Below are 16,949 nucleotides of genomic sequence, written 5' to 3' on the forward strand. Positions count from 1 at the left end.
GCAAAAAAAGCTATGACAAAAAGTACAACGTGACACAAACCAAGTGGCTGAGAAGTTGTTGACAGAATATTGGTGAAGCTTTCTGGAGAAAGATTTGTCAGAATTGGGCATGTGTGTTTGGTGGGACTGGCGGAGACTGGGGAAAGATGGCTCTGGGGATGGCATTAGGGGCAAGGAGGGTGCAGGGTGGTGTCATCGCGGGTCTGGCACAGTTACACATGTAACATCAAGGCTCTGAGCCCCCATGCAATCAGGGCAGAGGCTCCAAATAATCACCGCCCATGTAAGATAAAAGCATAAAAAGCACCTCACCCATCTGGAAATCACCCGTTCTTCAATCTCAGCTAACCAGAACAGGTCTCCATGGAACCCTCACAGATGTCCCAAAGGCCACTCACGACAGCCTGGGCACTTCACTCTCAGAAAACACTATCAGTTCCCAACTCACAACCTACTTTACTCCCTTTCACGCATAGTACCAACAAGTTGTGCTGTTTGCTTGTCTAGACCATGAAGGATGAGAAATAGCAATTTGTGACTGGAGGGGGACAGTATAAAAATGGGCACCTGGGGGGGCCGGCCTGGTGGTGCAGCAGTTAAGTGCGTGCGCACTCTACTTTGGCAGCCCGGGGTTCGCAGGTTCGGATCCTGAACGCGCACTGACGCACCGCTTGTCAAGCCATGTTGTGGCGGCGTCCCATATAAAGTAGAGGAAGATGGGCACGGATGTTAGCTCAGGGCCAATCTTTTTCAGCAAAAAAGAGGAGGATTGGCATTGGATGTTAGCTCAGGGCTGATCTTCCTCACACACACACACAAAAAATGGGCACCTGGAAAGAAACGAGTGTCAGCCCCCAGCAGGTGCATGTGAGGAAAGCAAATCCTCAAAGAGCATAAAAAGAAACAAACAATGACCAAAACAAACAACCAACAAAATGACAGCTGCAGGGGAGGTTGCAGGGGCTGAGAAGCCCGAGGACATCTTGACTTGTCCTTTTAATTCCTGTCCAGCCCTGGAACTTTGTCATGAGAGCTCCGAATCGGCAGGGAAGGATGAGAGCATGTTCTTCATCCTTCATTTAAGCACATTTAAGAAAAAATTCTGTGTGGTGAAAAACAGTGTAAACAAAATTAGAAGATAAACAACAGGTTAGAAGAAAATATTTGCAACATATAATAATAAAGGGCTCATATTCATAATGTTATAAAGATCTCCTATAAGTAAAGAAGAAAAGCACCAATCACCCATAGGAAAATGCACATATACTGTGAGCAGGCAATTCACAGGGAAATGCAAATAGTCACACCCAGGAAAGATGCTCGATGTCTCTATTGGAGAAAATTTAAAACACGCCACTTTCCCTCCAAACTATCAGACTGGCAAAACTTAGAAAAGAATGGAAACATCCAGAGTTGGTAGGAGTGTGGGCAAATGCACACATGTGTGACCTGCCTTGCAGGGTAACTTGACAGGATCTATTGCGACACACTTGTGTCATCCCTCTCACCCTCTGAGACCATCCTGTAGAAACACCCACATTCTCAGGCAAAGAGTCAGGAGCAAGGACGTCCACTGAGGTATCCTTGCCAGAGCCCCAGACTGACAGTAACCTTAATGCTCTCATTTGGGGAACGGCTGTTGGAATATTATGCAGCCATTTGCTATACGCACTAACTTGGAGATGAGTTTATGACGGCCTTGCTAGGTTAAAAAAAACAGGTTGTGTAATAAAATACATAATATGGGCTCCACTTTTTTAATACAGAAAAAGTCTAGAATAAGAAGCACTGGGGTGTCATCAACTGGTTCTTGGGGGTAGAACCAGGGTAGGAAGGGAGGCTTACTTTTTAGTTCATAACCTTTTAAAAATTAAAAAAAAATGGGTTTATGGGTATATTTTACTTTATTTTTCAAGGTTTTATAGATCTTCTAAATTTCTTTAATGAAGATGGGCTGTTTTTGTAATAATTGTAAAAAGATGATAGGAAGAAAAAGGCTGGCACGTGATGTTTTGGTACTTAAAAAGGTGGGCTTCATATACCTGGACGTTTTCTTAGGTTGTATCTCATTCTCCAACAGTGCCAGAAACATGAGCATGGTGTACTTAACCTCAGACTTTAGAACTCTGCCTCTTGATGACCAAATTAAGGGAAAATGCGCCCGACAATGGTAGAAGTTTAATTCTAAGACATTTGGCAGAGATGCAACATTTCTTTCCAAATTAACTGCCTCTAAATCATGAAAATTAACATTTATCTTCTTTTGCCCAAAGAGAAAGTTGTAAGTGAGCATTTTCTGTATAAACTTGGACTCAAAAGATAGAGCTTCATTTCTAGTAAACAGCAATCCATAAACAAAGAGTTAGCTAAGGGGCTGTAACAATCAGGCCACACGGAGGTGTCTGGGGATGTCAGGAGAAAGGAATGAGGGGGCATGACAGCCACGCCTCTCTAGCCTTAGTCTCCCCATCGGTGACGAGACAGCTGGGCCATGAGCCTCCCAGGCCCTGCCCACCATGAGATCTGAGTCCTGTTGTGTTATCTTCCCTGATGGGGGACAGGGGGTTTTGATGGAAAGCAGTGGGCTGTTTTCTAAGGGAAGCAAAAGAACACCGAATCTCTTATCCTCACCATCCTTAGCTATGGGACTTTATTGCTCTTTTCAGCTTTCAGTTAAAGAAAGTTCATAAAAAGAATGACGTGCTCCATTGGCTGGCTTCTCCTCCACTTCCAGCTTCTAGAAGCTAAATATCCCCACCAGTGTAGCACGGGCATCTAGAAGGCAGGGCTGTGTCAGGCAGTCCGCCTGTTGCCCATCCCTGCTTTGGTGCTACTCTTTCTCCAACTTCCCATCATAGTACTTCTGCCTTTGGCACACTGGGGGTTGGCCGGCACCAATCGTTCCTCTGTGACTTAAAATTTTGCCAACTCGTCCCTCCCCTCGTCCTCCAGGAGCCTCTGCATCCTTATTCTGCTATCAGCTCTCACAACCATCAGTCCTGCTACTTTCTGCTCCATATTCTTCCCCCATGAAGAACAGCATCCACCTACCCCTGTTCATCTTTCTCAGACTAACCAGTTCCCAAACGATTTTATTCTACTCAGCCCTTGGGAACCGTATTCTTTGCAACCGAAGACCCATGCCCTTGGCTGTCTACTTCTTGCAGCTCTGTGATCTGGCTGCCTCCATGGTACCTCCCTTACTGTGACCACCTGCCCAGCAGAGGCTGCTCCCTTCTCCCATGGCCCCTGGTCCCCTTCCCTGATGCCGCCTCCACACAACCCTCCTGTTACTGGTGCTCAATAGTGTCTTTTTTTTTTTCCCCAAGATTTTATTTATTTATCTTTTTCCCCAGTTGTATGTCATAGCTGCACATCCTTCTAGTTGCTGTATGTGGGACGCGGCCTCATCATGGCTGGAGAAGCGGTGCGTTGGTGCGCGCCCGGGATCCGAACCCGGGCTGCCAGCAGCGGAGCGCACGCACTTAACCGCTAAGCCACGGGGCTGGCCCCTCAATAGTGTCTTCTCGCAATATCTACTCCACCACTCTTTCCTCTTCTGCCCGCCTCTCCCTGACCGTGGTCTAACCTATTGCTACTTCCATCTTGCCAAAGCACAGCCTTGACCATATTTTGAGCCCCTTTTCAAAAAACCTCAAAGGCTCCGCAGTGGTCACCAACTTCAGGGCCATTCATTCCATTTGTGAAATGGGTTCTAGTGAATATTCCCTTGAAAGCACATCTCAGAATCTGTTTTGGTGAGCAGCTCATCCAAATAAGAATCTTGACAGTGAGGAAGGGATAAATGATATGAAGGGCGAGTGTTTTTGACAGAAGAAGAAGATAACTTTCTGCTACAGGTGGGCTGAGCTCTCCTTCCTGTCTCTCCCCACAGCATCCTGTAGGGCACTAAAAGGCCACGATGGGGCCTTTTAGAACGTGGCCTGTGGCCTAAGCACATGGAGCAAAGAAGACATTTGTATAGTTTGGAGAGAATGTCTCAGAACACACCAGCTGAGCTCTGTAGGGTACCTCTCGATAGAGGAAGGCACAAATTTTCTTTATATTTGAGATGGTAGTGACAAGCTTTTCTCTGGATGTCAGGGACATAGACTCCACCAGGGAGGTTTCACAATGAGTGCCTTGAGTGACAAAACTGGTTCCAGGAAAGAATGCTTTAAAGGAAAAATGGTCATCGTGCCTGGCACCAACATTGACAGATGGGGACACAGCAGCTTGATGGTGACTCAGGGCTCTGGAGTGACCAGAGGAGTCCTGGTTCAGGAGTCCTGACTCTACCTTTTACTGACCACAAAGCCTTCTGCTTCTCTAAGCTTTGGGAAATGGGAATAATAATAGTTATGATCTGTGAAGTGGGAACAACCAGAGTGCCTACTCTACAGGGCTGCTGTGGGCACTGGATGAGAAATACATATTAAGGATTTAGCACCGTGCCCGGCACATGGAGCTCAACACGTCCACTTCTTGTTTTCACTGTGACACTGAAAGTGCCATCCTCGCACTGGTCAACAGAGATGGAGTCATCCTACCGCTGAGCTGGCCTCGTGGTAGCTCAGCTCTGCGTGGCTGCGGGCTTCCAGTGTAGGGTTGGGCTGTGATCAAGGGCAGGGGAGAGACGTTAAGGTCAGCAGAGATGCAGAACCTCGCAGGGCTTTAGGTTCTCCCTCAACAGAAAGGAGGAGCTGGCCCGAGGTGATGCTCAAGGTTCTCTCTGGCTCTGACATTCTCTGGGTCCAAACCACAGGTCAAAGTTCAGCCATGCAATCAGTCAAGTTTGACACAGTTTCTGAGCACCTACTAAGTGCCAGGCACTATGATACAGCTTCGAGATTCGGCAGTGCCTGAGACCTGCTCCTGCTCTCAGGGAGTTCACCGGCTGGCGGGGGAGAGAGGCAGATGATCACAGTGCCATGTGGTTAGTGTGATAAGAGAGAAGAATACGCTGCTTTGAGGAGAGACAGGCCATGGCTGCATGCCAGGGCCGGGAGGAATGGTGACCAGAGGGAACGCTTCCTGGCAAGAAATGCAAACTTATCAAAGTGGTTTTTAATAGGAACAGGATAATTCCAGCCATTTTAACAGATTTCAGTGACTCCCTAATTGGTTTCACAAGCTCATTTTCCCCTACATTAAATTACTTACACTTTTATTTTTGGAAACACTCTTCACTAATGCCAGGTATAAATAAATCCTGAGTAATATAAACAACACACAAATGAAACATAATTTGAAACTGCTATTTGGGATGAAACTCAGCATTGGCCAGAAATGCTTCTTCCTTTCTTACCAGGGCTTGCATTAATCCTGTGCAAACACTCATGGGAAGTTGGACGTTTTTCAGTAACACCGGGTGGAGTCTGTCCTGGGACTTACATCTTCACATGTGAATTAAGACATATTTTTGCATTCCGCCAAATGCCAGGGGAGAAAACAGCCACCTCTTGCTGTGAGCAATTCATGCCACTTGTTTGCAGCATGTTTCCAAGTACTCTCTGAGGAATATTGATAAGTTTTAGGCAAAAATAATGTTTCTTTGGCCAAATGCATTTGGGAAACATAGTTTAAAGATAAAGAGGTTTCATCACTGGAGGCTTCTCAGAGAATTTAATATGCAACTTTGGAGTACGATTCTTTAGGGGGGGCGGAATACAGAACGCCAAGTTTCCCAAATTGTTGACCATGGAATCCTTTTCTTCATGGTGTATCTCTGGGGACGTGTGATCTCGGAAGATATTTTGGGAAATGATGACCTGCAGGTATTTTGCATTTCAGGGTTCCTGCTGGTGACTCTAAAGAAATGGATCCCCCACTCTGCAAAGCAGAGCTTTGAGGTACAACTGCTGCTTTTGCCTCAAAAGAGCAAACTGAGATCACTTGAGTAACCATCTCCCGAATTACTGTGGAAATGACCAGCATCTGAGACAGGAGAAGTCTGTCAGCACCGGAACCAGGGAGGGTTACCATAAACCCACTGGCAATTGTGAGAAAATTTTGAGGCATATGGTTTGGGCAAGACGGGATTGAGGAAAGAGACAGCTAAGTCACAATTCCCTGTATATGCAGGAAAAGGCCACCTGGGGAGCATGTGGAAGGGCTCCCAACAAAACCCACCTATAAGCTTAGAGCTACTGTGGCTTGAGATTAGCACAGATTGGGGGCAAGTCATGAGGGAGAGCAAATCTCGATCTCACATCTGCTAGGAGGTGGCATGGTGGCAGAATGCCAGTGCGTCTTCTTGGGGTTGCTTGACTTGAGTCATCCCCTACCCCACACCCTGGCCATCAGGAACAGGCAGCTGAACTTTTGGTCAGGTAACAGTAAAGCTAAACATCCCTCTTCTGCCCTTGTCAGGGCCTGAAAGATCTTACTAGAGCCCACATGATCAGTGACGGAACCATTCTCAAGTCTCAACAATGGACCTCTCTAAGGTGAGCCACGTGGAAAAAAACCACAAACGAAAAAGAGGAGACTGAGTTAAGGAATCCCAGCAAATGTTCCCACTAAGGAAAGTTTCTTTATAAAAAAAAAAAAGGAGAGGAAAAATCTAAATTCAATGACTGCAACTCAAGAGGACATAATAATTACAAAAAAGGCACAGCCTTAACTCAGCAAGGACTGAGTTCAGATGAAAAGTGCAATTGCCAAATTTTTAAAAAATTAAATGGGAATCATGAAAAGAATATTCAGATTGAGAAATTCTCCAAGAATTTGGAAGAAAAGGATAAAGAAATTGATAGAGTGAGCAAAACTCTAAGTGGTAGGGAGAGCAGATCCAGGAAATTGATACAGAACTCCCAGGCGTGAGTGAAGCAGCAGCAACTGGGAAAATCTAGAACAATTTCCCCACGGTGAAGAAAGACTTGAGTGTGCAGACTGAAGGGCACACCCAGCACCAACTAAAATGAATGAAAACAGACCTACACTAGAGACATCTGAGTGAAAGCCTGGAATTCCACGCATAAACGCAAAACAACCTACAAGTGTCACAGTGGGAGAAAGGGAAAACAGGTTACCTAGAAATGAAAAACAGAAGCTGCTCTCAGACTCTTGACAACACTAAATTCCAAAGACAATGCAGCAGGGTCCCCAGAGTCCTGAGGGAGAACCCTAGGACCCAGGAAGTCTCCCTGCAGTCCAGGAAGAGCAACAGGAAGAACTTCTCAAATGTTCGAGGAATTGCGAAATGGAGCACCCATTCAGTCTTCTTAAAAGAAATTATTTAAATTTCTGGCACTGAGACATGAAATAAAATAATGGAGGGAGCATGATCTAGAAGAAATGAGAGTGAGCAATGAAACCAGTGAGGCCGACTAATTATAGGTAACGTGGTCACAGACTTTACTGCAAATGACAAACCTATTTCTTTTTTTGCGTGTGAGGAAGATCAGCCCTGAGCTAACATCCATGCCAATCCTCCTCTTTTTGCTGAGGAAGACCGGCCCTGAGCTAACATCTATTGCCAATCCTCCTCCTTTTTTTCCCCAAAGCCCTAGTAGATAGTTCTATGTCATAGTTGCATGCCCTTCTAGTTGCTGTATGCGGGACGCAGCCTCAGCATGGCCGGAGAAGCGGTGCGTCGGTGCGCACCCGGGATCCGAACCCGGGCCGCCAGTAGCGGAGCATGCACACCCAACCGCCAAGCCACGGGGCCGGCCCCGACAAACCTATTTCTTAAAAGATGGTATAAAATAATGATGACCATATATCTAAAATCTGAATGATGGACCTGAAGCCCCAGATGCTTTCCACATTAACCGGCAGAGGTGAGAGGAGGTAATGGAGTGCAATGAAGAAGCATGCTGAGTCTGGAGCCCGCCTCCTTGGGTGTCAGTCCCAGCCTCACCACCGCCAGCTGTGGGCCCAGCGCCGGCCCAGCCCGCAGGCCGCTTTACCTCTCATCTCACACCTCCCCACTCTCCACACTCCTCTCCCTCTGCACGGCCACTATCCTAACTCACACTTCCCGATTTCTCCCCGGGCTCGTCTTCTTTGGTCCCCTGGCCTTCTGGCGTATTCCTGTCCCTCCTCTCACTTTGATCCAACTTCCAGAATAATCTTTAAAAACATTCAGTGGCTTTCAATGACTCTCCACAGAATGTAGAGAAGGGTCCAAACTCCCAGGCTTAGCACGCAAGGCCCTGCAACCAGGATCTGAATCTACCCACCTGTCCAGCCATCTCCCCTACCACCCACAGCGGATCACATGTGGCTCCCAACACAGCATCTCTCTCCCACTTGGAGAAAGCAGAGTATTACGGTAAGAGCATCAGGAAGGCCTGGTGTTGCAAGCCAACCCTAGTACTTACGAACTGTGTGAACTGGGCTAATTACTTCGCTATTCTAATCCTTTAGTGTCTCATCTGTAGAATGAGGATAATAATAGTGCCTACAACTCATTAGGGTTCTTGTGAAAATGAAATAGCATAATGTACACGATGGAATTTTCATAGAGCCTGGCACATAGTGGGCGCTCACAGATGAAAACTACGATCATTATCACACCTCCCTCACCCTTGTCCACACTATTCCCTATGCCTGTAAAGCATTTTTCAACTGGCAAATTCCTACCTCTCCTTTAGGTTTACATCTCCGTTCAAATGTGACTCTCTCTTTGCCTGTTTGGCTTCCAGTGACTCCTGGCCACAGTGTGTAGGAGACAGAACTCAACCTCAACACTCCCGGCAGGTGGAATCTCACTCCTTTGTGTTCCCTACGTGTGCCTCTGCTATGACCTTGACCAGGGCTTTGCAATGAGCTGCACACCTACCTGTCTCCTCCACTGGACTGTGAGCTCCTTAAGGGCAGGAAGCATACCAGACTAGCCCTAGGACCCCCAGGGCCTGGCAAAGTACCTGGCTCATGGCAGGAGCTCAGACAGTGTTTACTGAAAGAAATGGAAGAGTGGCTTTGCCCTGCCTGAGAATGAGGAGGCCAGAAGACTGCCAGCTGTCATTCTCCATCTCACAAGCTACAGCCATGGCTTTGGACATCAAAGTGGGCTCCTGAGCAGGAGACCGAGTACTGATGCGCAGATAGCATGGGCAGGACAGAATGGCTGAGGGTTGGAGAGAGCAGGGATCCAGCCACTGCCTTCTGGGTTGGTGGCCTCAGTACAGACAAGCAGCTTTAAGAGATTTTCAAATGAAGGAAAAACAAACACACTATGTTCAACAAGTAAACTGCAAGAAGTGCAGGGCTGTTGGAGATGAGCTCACGGTAAGGCTGAGCTATCTGGTGAAGTGACAGCACTGGCCTGACCGCTGTAGATTCTAGCCAAAACCCCAAAATAACTTCAGGCCTATGGCACGCTGTGGCCAAGGCTTACTGACAGTCTAGCAGCAAAGTGAAGAGAAGCATCAGCCTCATGGATGAGACAGCACGCAAGGGTGCCAACAACCGAGCCCCTTCCTGCCTCGGATGGTCATGGTGGGACGTAACCAGATCTTGGTCAAGCTCCCCCTCCCCTGGGTGAGACCTTGGCTTTCCTGTGCAGACACACTGCCAGTTAACTAGATATTTTCCATGGATTGCTAGGTGGTGAACCAAGCAGAACAGATGGTGGTTACTGGAAAAGAGGCCTCTGTATAGAAATGGCTTCTAGCTCAAAGCTGAATGTTGTCTGTGACATGCAAGGTGCTGGGGTGATGACAAAGGGGTGGAAGAAATTAACATCTTCAGAATTTCAGTTTCCTTTTGACTCTGAACACACCTCACAAAATATGAAACACAACCTGTCACGGGCGATTTCTCCTTCACCCATGGCGATTTCTCCACTCATGGGTGATTTCTTCTTTACTGTGTTTAATGTAGTGTGTTTGTTCCTTCAGAGGAACTAATTGAAGGATTAGACAAAGGAATTAATTGTCTCTGGAACTCTGCTTTTTCTTTTAATCACACCCCTAAATATTTTAAATGAAACCTATGTAGTATAAAATGCTGTGAGGCTAACTGAGAAGGCCACTGGGTAATAGAAAGGGCTTCTGGAATATATCGGAATATAGTGTGATGTTTAGTTTAACATGGAGTCAGCAGGCCCCACATGGAACTTGGAGGGCACAACTAACTGGCTCAGGAAAAATCTCACGTGTTGGAAGTGGGTTGTTGAAGAGTCTTTTTATGAGGCCTTTGTTTGCTCCATAAAGTTTATCTCTTCGGCTCACCTTTAGAGATTTCCAAGGTCGCCTGTAGAAATTTTTAGCAACTTTGGTGCTTACGAATCTTCATGCTTCCTAACCAAGTCGTGGTTTATCATTAAGGAGCTTGTGTTCATAAGCTCACAGCATTCCTTGTGAACCTTTATGAGCCATCATTCGAGCTTTAAGTGACTTATAACTCCAACGCTCCAATCCTATGACCTTATAATAGGGTAAGAGTGCTAATGACCTCATTTCAGCCACCTCATCTAGGCCAGATGACTGTCTCTACCATTTTAAAAGATTTCTGGGAAAGTGGATTCTATAAACGCCTTCGGAAATTCTGGCAAGAAATTCTTTCACGTATCCATCCCCCTAGGTCAACTATTTCTTTTGTCTAGGCAAGAGCCCCTTCCATCTCTCCTTTCTTCCATTCATCCATTTCCTTCCTTCTTTCCTTTCTTTCATCCATCGAACCATCCATCCATCCATCCATCTATCCAGTCTTCATGAAATATACACTACATGCAGGTCTGAGCTAAGCACTGGGGTAAGAAAATGAATGAAGCATGCACTTGGTCTTGAGAGATCTAAATGGTAAGCACAAAATGGTGTTATACATGCTAAGAATGTAGTTGTCAATCAAGAGACAGAGTATGAACAGCCACAGAACAATGAGTATCAGCCCAGTGTCCCTTGGGCATGCTTTAATCATCACATGTGGATGTAGGCTTGTTTTCCAGAACCTCTATCTTTATAGAACCATGACAACTAAATACAACAAGACAAAACCAAAAAACAAACAAAAAGACCCAATTTATGAATTCAGTGCAAACCATTCAATCCAATTATCTGAAATGCTCTTTAAAAAATTCAGATTGATTTCTTAAAAATGTAATTATCTCTGATTATGAAAGTCATGTAAAAATCTGGAAAATGCAGGAGTGAATAGAGAAGAGAAAAGTAACCAAGAATCTACTACACAGAAATAACAATGATTAATATTCTATGTACAATTTTTCAATGCACAGATACACTAATCATTTATAATTTAAAAATAAAACTGAGATCATGATGTTTATGTTGTATAACTTGCTTTTCTTTTTAAGACTTCTTAGCACTGTGCTTCATTCTTAAATATCCTTTGAAAGCATGCCTATTATTGGTTGTCCAGTATTCTAGCAAATAGATGGTCCATGTTTTTTTTAACCAATTCTGTATCATTGAAATTTAGGCTAATTCAAAGTTTTCACAATTATAAATAATGCTTAAACATGCAACACATACATATCTCTGATTAATTTCTTAGAATAAATTTCTAGAAGTACAATTCTAGTATGTTGAGGAATGCACATTTTAAGGCATTTAATACATACTGCCAATTATTCTACAGAAGGTTTGTACTGATTTATATTCCCACCAGCAGTACATAAAAGTGTCCATTTTTCTGAACCTTACCAACACTGTGTATTTTGTCTTTTTTACTTTTTGCCATTTGATACGTAACAGGAGACAATATCAAATTATTTTAAATTGCAGTTCTGACCAGAGGAGACTAAATTCTTTCCACATGCTTAGTGTGTGTATGTACTTACATTTATACATATTTCTAATATCTTGTTCACATCCTTTGCTCATTTCTCCCTATTGAGTTAACATCTGCCTTTTGGTAACTTTCCTCTTTTGGTCCAAATTGTGCCTTCTGGAACTATCCAAAGTGAGATTAATTCCTCCTTCATATGACACCCCCTCAAATACTTAAAGACAGAAGTCATGTCTCACTTTCTCCAAGATAAACACCCCCGGCTCCTTCAACCATTTCTCATGTGGCGAAGTTTCAAGGGCAGTTGTTGAAGACGTAATGCATAGTAAGTCCTCCTGCCCATCACCCTGTACACCGGAACACTCATGGTACAGAACTACCTGCCACTCCAGAAAAGCCACCCTGAATTGTCTCTGCAGACTCTCTGGATGCAGTCACCTGCCTGCACCTCGGGCCACAGCCTCCTTTCTCCCACTCACCCACAAGGATACTATGAGTCAGTCTTATGATCATCACAGCATTTCTTGTGTGATATTGCAGGCCTGCAGCCCAAATAAAGTGGTAAGAAAGAGAGCGCTTTGAAGCCCGAAACGGAAAGACAAATTTGCCTGGTATAATGAGAATGATTAACTAATTCAAATGAGGAAAGCACTGAGAAGGAGATGGTCAGCTTGCAACAGGGTCCCAAGAGGCTGAATTTGGCAGCATCCATCCAGCATTATTACGGGGCCTCCTCCAGGAAGCAGCCTCTCCTGATCCCAGAGCAAGTTAAGGACCCTTCCTCTGTCCCCAGGGCTGACTCTCCTGTAGCCATCTGTGTACGTGTTGGGCCTCCACCCACACACCATCGTGCTCCCTGAGGGATGGGCCTATATCTGGTGCCCTGAGAGTCTTGCTCAAAAACTGACACCTACTAGGCCACCACATCTGCTCAGTGAACCGAGCTGCTGTGGGAAATCTCTCCAGGCTGTTCACATCCCTTTGTTCTTATTGCCTCTCATCAAACAACCTTCTAATACAAACCTGGTTTCTTAAGTACTTCAGAACCTCACAGGTTTCCTGCACAATAAACTTGAGCATCCACGTCAGTGACAGGAAACCCCAGGGCATTACTGAACTGCCCTTGCTTAAAACATCAGCTTCTGAGAACTCCTTCACATCCCTGGGCCTGATCAGTTCTAGAGCACTGCTAAGACTGTTCCTGGATCCCCATGGCTGAGGTCCAGGCTCTGAACGCTGTGAGGGTGTCACTGCCTCATGAGGTCCTGTCCTGGAGTCTAGCTGGGGGCCTTTAGGTAAGCAACACCCTGACAATTTTGTGTATTATGGTTTAAGTAGAAGAAAATATGTAAATTAAAAATATATACACATACAGAGCAAACATTAAACACGGCCAGCTCCTAGCGAAATTAACATAAAACCTCTCACTAAAGACCTATTTACCTCAGTTCCTATTACCTGACACATCACATCTGGATTTCAACAAAGATTTACAAGGCATGCTAAAAGGTAAGAAAAAACACACCCTAAAGAGACAACGTAAACAGCAGAACCAGACTCAGATATGACAGATTTTGAAATTACTAGACAGGGAATTTAAAATAACTATGATCAATAGGTTAAGAGCTCTAATGGAAGAAGTAGACAATAGCAAGAACAGATGGGTAATGCAAACAGAGAGATGGAAACTCTAAGAGAGAACCAAAGGGGAATGCTAGAAATAAAAAACACTGTAACAGAAATGAAGAATGCCTTTGACAGATTAATCAGCAGACTGGACATAGCTGGGGAAAAAATCAGCGAGTTTGAAGATATGTCAGTTGAAACTTCCAAAACTGAAATGCAAAGAGAAAAAAGAATGAAAAAAATTCAGAACAGAATACCCAAAAACTATAGCACAATTTCAAAAGATATAACATATGTGTAGTTGGAATACGAAAAGGAGAAGAAAGAAAATGCAGCAAAAGAAACATTTGAAAAAATAATGTGAAGGAAATTTTAAAAATTAATAACACCAAACCACAGACACAGGAAGCTTAGAGAATACCAAGCTGTATAAATAACCACAAAACAAAAGAAAACAAGCTACATGGAGGCATATCATATTCAAACTGCAGAAAACCAAGGACAAAGAGAAAAATCTTGAAAGAAGCCAGAAAAAAAAAAAAGTCCCATACTACCTATAGAGGAACATGCATAAGAATTATGTGGGCTTCTCATGAGAAACCATGCAAACAAGTAGAGAGCGGAGTGTGGGGCTGGCCTGGTGGTGTAGTGGTTAAGTGAGGCACGCTCCACTTTGGCAGCCTGGGTTCATGGGTTCGGATCCTGGGCGTGGACCTATACCACTCATCAGCCATGCTGAGGCAGTGACCCACATACAAAGTGGAGGAAGATTGGCACAGATGTTCGCTCAGGGCTAATCTTCTTCAGCAAAAAAAAAAAAGAAAGAAAGAAAGAAAGAAGAGAGTGGAGTAAATAAAGTGTTGAAAGAAAATAACCATCAACCTAAAATTCTATATCCAGTGAAATTATCCTTCAAGTGTGAAAGAGAAATAATGACGTTCTATGAAAAACAAAAATGGAGAGAATTCATCACCAGCAGAGCTGTCCTGCAAGAAATGTTAAAAGAAGTTCTTCTGGAAGAAGGAAATGATATAGGTCAGAAACTCAGATCTACATAAAGAGAGGAAGAGCATCAGAGAAGGAATAAATTAAGGTTAAATAAAATATTTTATTATTGTTAATTGAGCTAACATATTTCTGTTTGTTCAAAATAATAATAGTAACAATGTATTGGTGATAGCATATGGATAAGTGCAATGAATGAGAGCAATATTATAAGAGATAGGAAGGAGGAAGGAAGGAAAACTTAGTTATAAGGTAGTTACACTAGCTATGAAGTGGTATCATATTATTTGAAAGTGGATTTATATTAATTGTAAATGTATATTTCAAACTTAGGGCAAACAATAAAGATATTTTTAAAGAAATACAATTGATATGCTAAGAGAAGAGAGATAATAAAATCACATAAAATGCTTAATGAAAACTAGAGAAGGCAGAAAGATAGGGGGAGAAAAAAAGAAACAAAGAACAAGTACAATGAATAGAAAACATATTAGATATTAATCAAACTAAATCAATAATTACATTAAATGTGAATGGTTTAAATACACCAATTAAAAGACAGAGACTATCAGGGTGGATAAAAACACCAGATCCAACGATATGTTGTCTATAAGAAACTCACTTTAAATATAAAGACACAGTTAGGTTAAAGGTAAAAGGATGGAGAAAGATATACCATGCTAACACTAATCAAAAGAAAGCTAGAGTAGTCATATTAATTTCAGACAAAGAAGAATTCAGAGCAAGGAAAATTATCAGGGATAAAGAAGGGCATTACATAATGACAAAGAGGTCAATTCTCTAAGACATAAAAATCCTCAACATGTGTGAGCCAAACAACAGAGCATCAAGATATGTGAGGCAAAAGTGGATAAAACTGCAAGGAGAAATAGGCAAATCTACTATTATAGTTAAAGACTTCAACACCCCTCTTTCAGTAATTGATACAGCAAGCAGTATTTTGTAAATAATCAATAAGTATGTAGTCCTTAACAGCACTATCAATCAAATTTATCTAATTGACACTTAAAGAATACTCCCTCCAACAACAGCAGAATACACATTGTTCTCAAGCTGACATGGAACGTTCACTGAGATAGACCACTTTCTAGGCCATAAAGTATACACAAATGGTTTAACACTGTATATATTCTTTTGTTTAATAATAGATTAATTGAGATGTAATTCACATACCATAAAATTTCCCTCTTAAAATGTACAATTCAGTAGTTTTTAGTAGATTTGTAGAGTTGTGCAACCATCACCATCTGATTTTAGAACATTTTTGTCACCTCAGAAACCCATTAGCAGTTAGGTTACAGGATAATGCACTGGACCCATTAGCAGTCACTCTCCATTCTTCCCTCCTCCAGCACCTGCAAACCACAAATCTACTTTCTATCTCAATGGATTTGCCTGTTCTGGATATTTTACATAAATGAAATCATATAACATGTGGCCTTTTGTGTCTGGTTTCTTTCACTTAGCATGATGTTTTCAAGGTTCACTCATATTATAGCATGAATCAACACTTCATTGCTTTTTATTGCTGAACAATATTTCACTTTATGGATATACTACTTTTTATTTATCCATTCATCAGTTGATGTACACATTTGTGTTGTTTCTAGCTTTTGGCCACTATGAATAATGCTGCTATGAACATCCATGCACAAGTTTCTTTGTAGACATACACTTTCAATTCTCTTGAGTATATATCTGGGAGTGAAATTGCAGAGTCATATGGTAACTCTACGTTTAACCTTTTGAGGAACTGTCAACCTGTTTTCCAAAGCAGGTATACAATTTACATTCCCATCAGCAATATACGAGGGTTCCAGTTGCTCCATGTCCTCACCAACACTTGTTATTGTCCGCCTATTTTAACCATCCTGGTGAGTGTAAGAGGTATCTCACTGTGGTTTTGATTTGCATTTCTCTAATGATTTAGATACAACTCTCATTTCACATGTCACTCTGACTTTACAGAGTGCTCTGGGTGACCACAGACAGGGCTTGCTGAAGCTCCAATCACCTTTGTAGGATCACTCTTTTTAGAAATGTTTGTTTCAAGTAGCAGGACTTTTTCCAGTTACAAAGACCATTACATTCTAATTACAAAGGAAAATAAGAATAGTTTTCTGCCTCCTTCTATAAGAATACATTTCTAACAGGACACCATGGCAAGGTGAGAATAGCATCCAATTCCCTTGGAATAAATACACAGGTTCTGCCTACCTGCTGGAGGCCAGGCCTTGATGTATCCTGTGCAGTGGACCACAGCATACTGGGCTTCTCCTTCTTTCACAGGGCCAAGGCCATTCCTAAAGAAAGAATATCTGTGAAGCTGCTTTCAGCATGTGGGAATGAGGCAAGGATGTCGATAACTACTTTGACATCTAAGCTACTGGGTTCACTTGTTTGCCTTGTGGTTTTTGAATCTTGACTACTCATCATCCTGTTTTCCCTTCTATATGGTCTGAAAGTCCAAAATAAATTCCACCCAACTCCTTGTTCTCATCTCAGCCACTGCAACCCTGATGTATGGGTCTCCTGGTCCTCTTGGCACTTAGCCCCCTCTTCAAGTTCAGCTGCTCCTTAGCTTTGTGCATTTAAGGTGT

The 16,949-nt window shown here is 43.2% G+C and overlaps 1 protein-coding gene across 9 annotated transcripts in view; it reads right to left on the bottom strand.

Moving 5' to 3' along the window:
- The window catches only part of ARNT2 (aryl hydrocarbon receptor nuclear translocator 2), a 121,693-nt gene that overhangs the window by 61,671 nt on the left and 43,073 nt on the right, over nt 1-16,949 (bottom strand). For all 9 annotated transcript variants that reach the window (XM_058542599.1, XM_058542603.1, XM_058542601.1 and 6 more), the window contains exon 5: nt 16,567-16,652. In XM_058542599.1, the coding sequence (XP_058398582.1) occupies nt 16,567-16,652 (86 nt within the window). The remainder of the gene's footprint in view (nt 1-16,566; nt 16,653-16,949) is intronic.

This window comes from Diceros bicornis, chromosome 5 (assembly GCF_020826845.1).
Source record: "Diceros bicornis minor isolate mBicDic1 chromosome 5, mDicBic1.mat.cur, whole genome shotgun sequence".
Taxonomy (NCBI): Eukaryota; Metazoa; Chordata; class Mammalia; order Perissodactyla; family Rhinocerotidae; genus Diceros; species Diceros bicornis.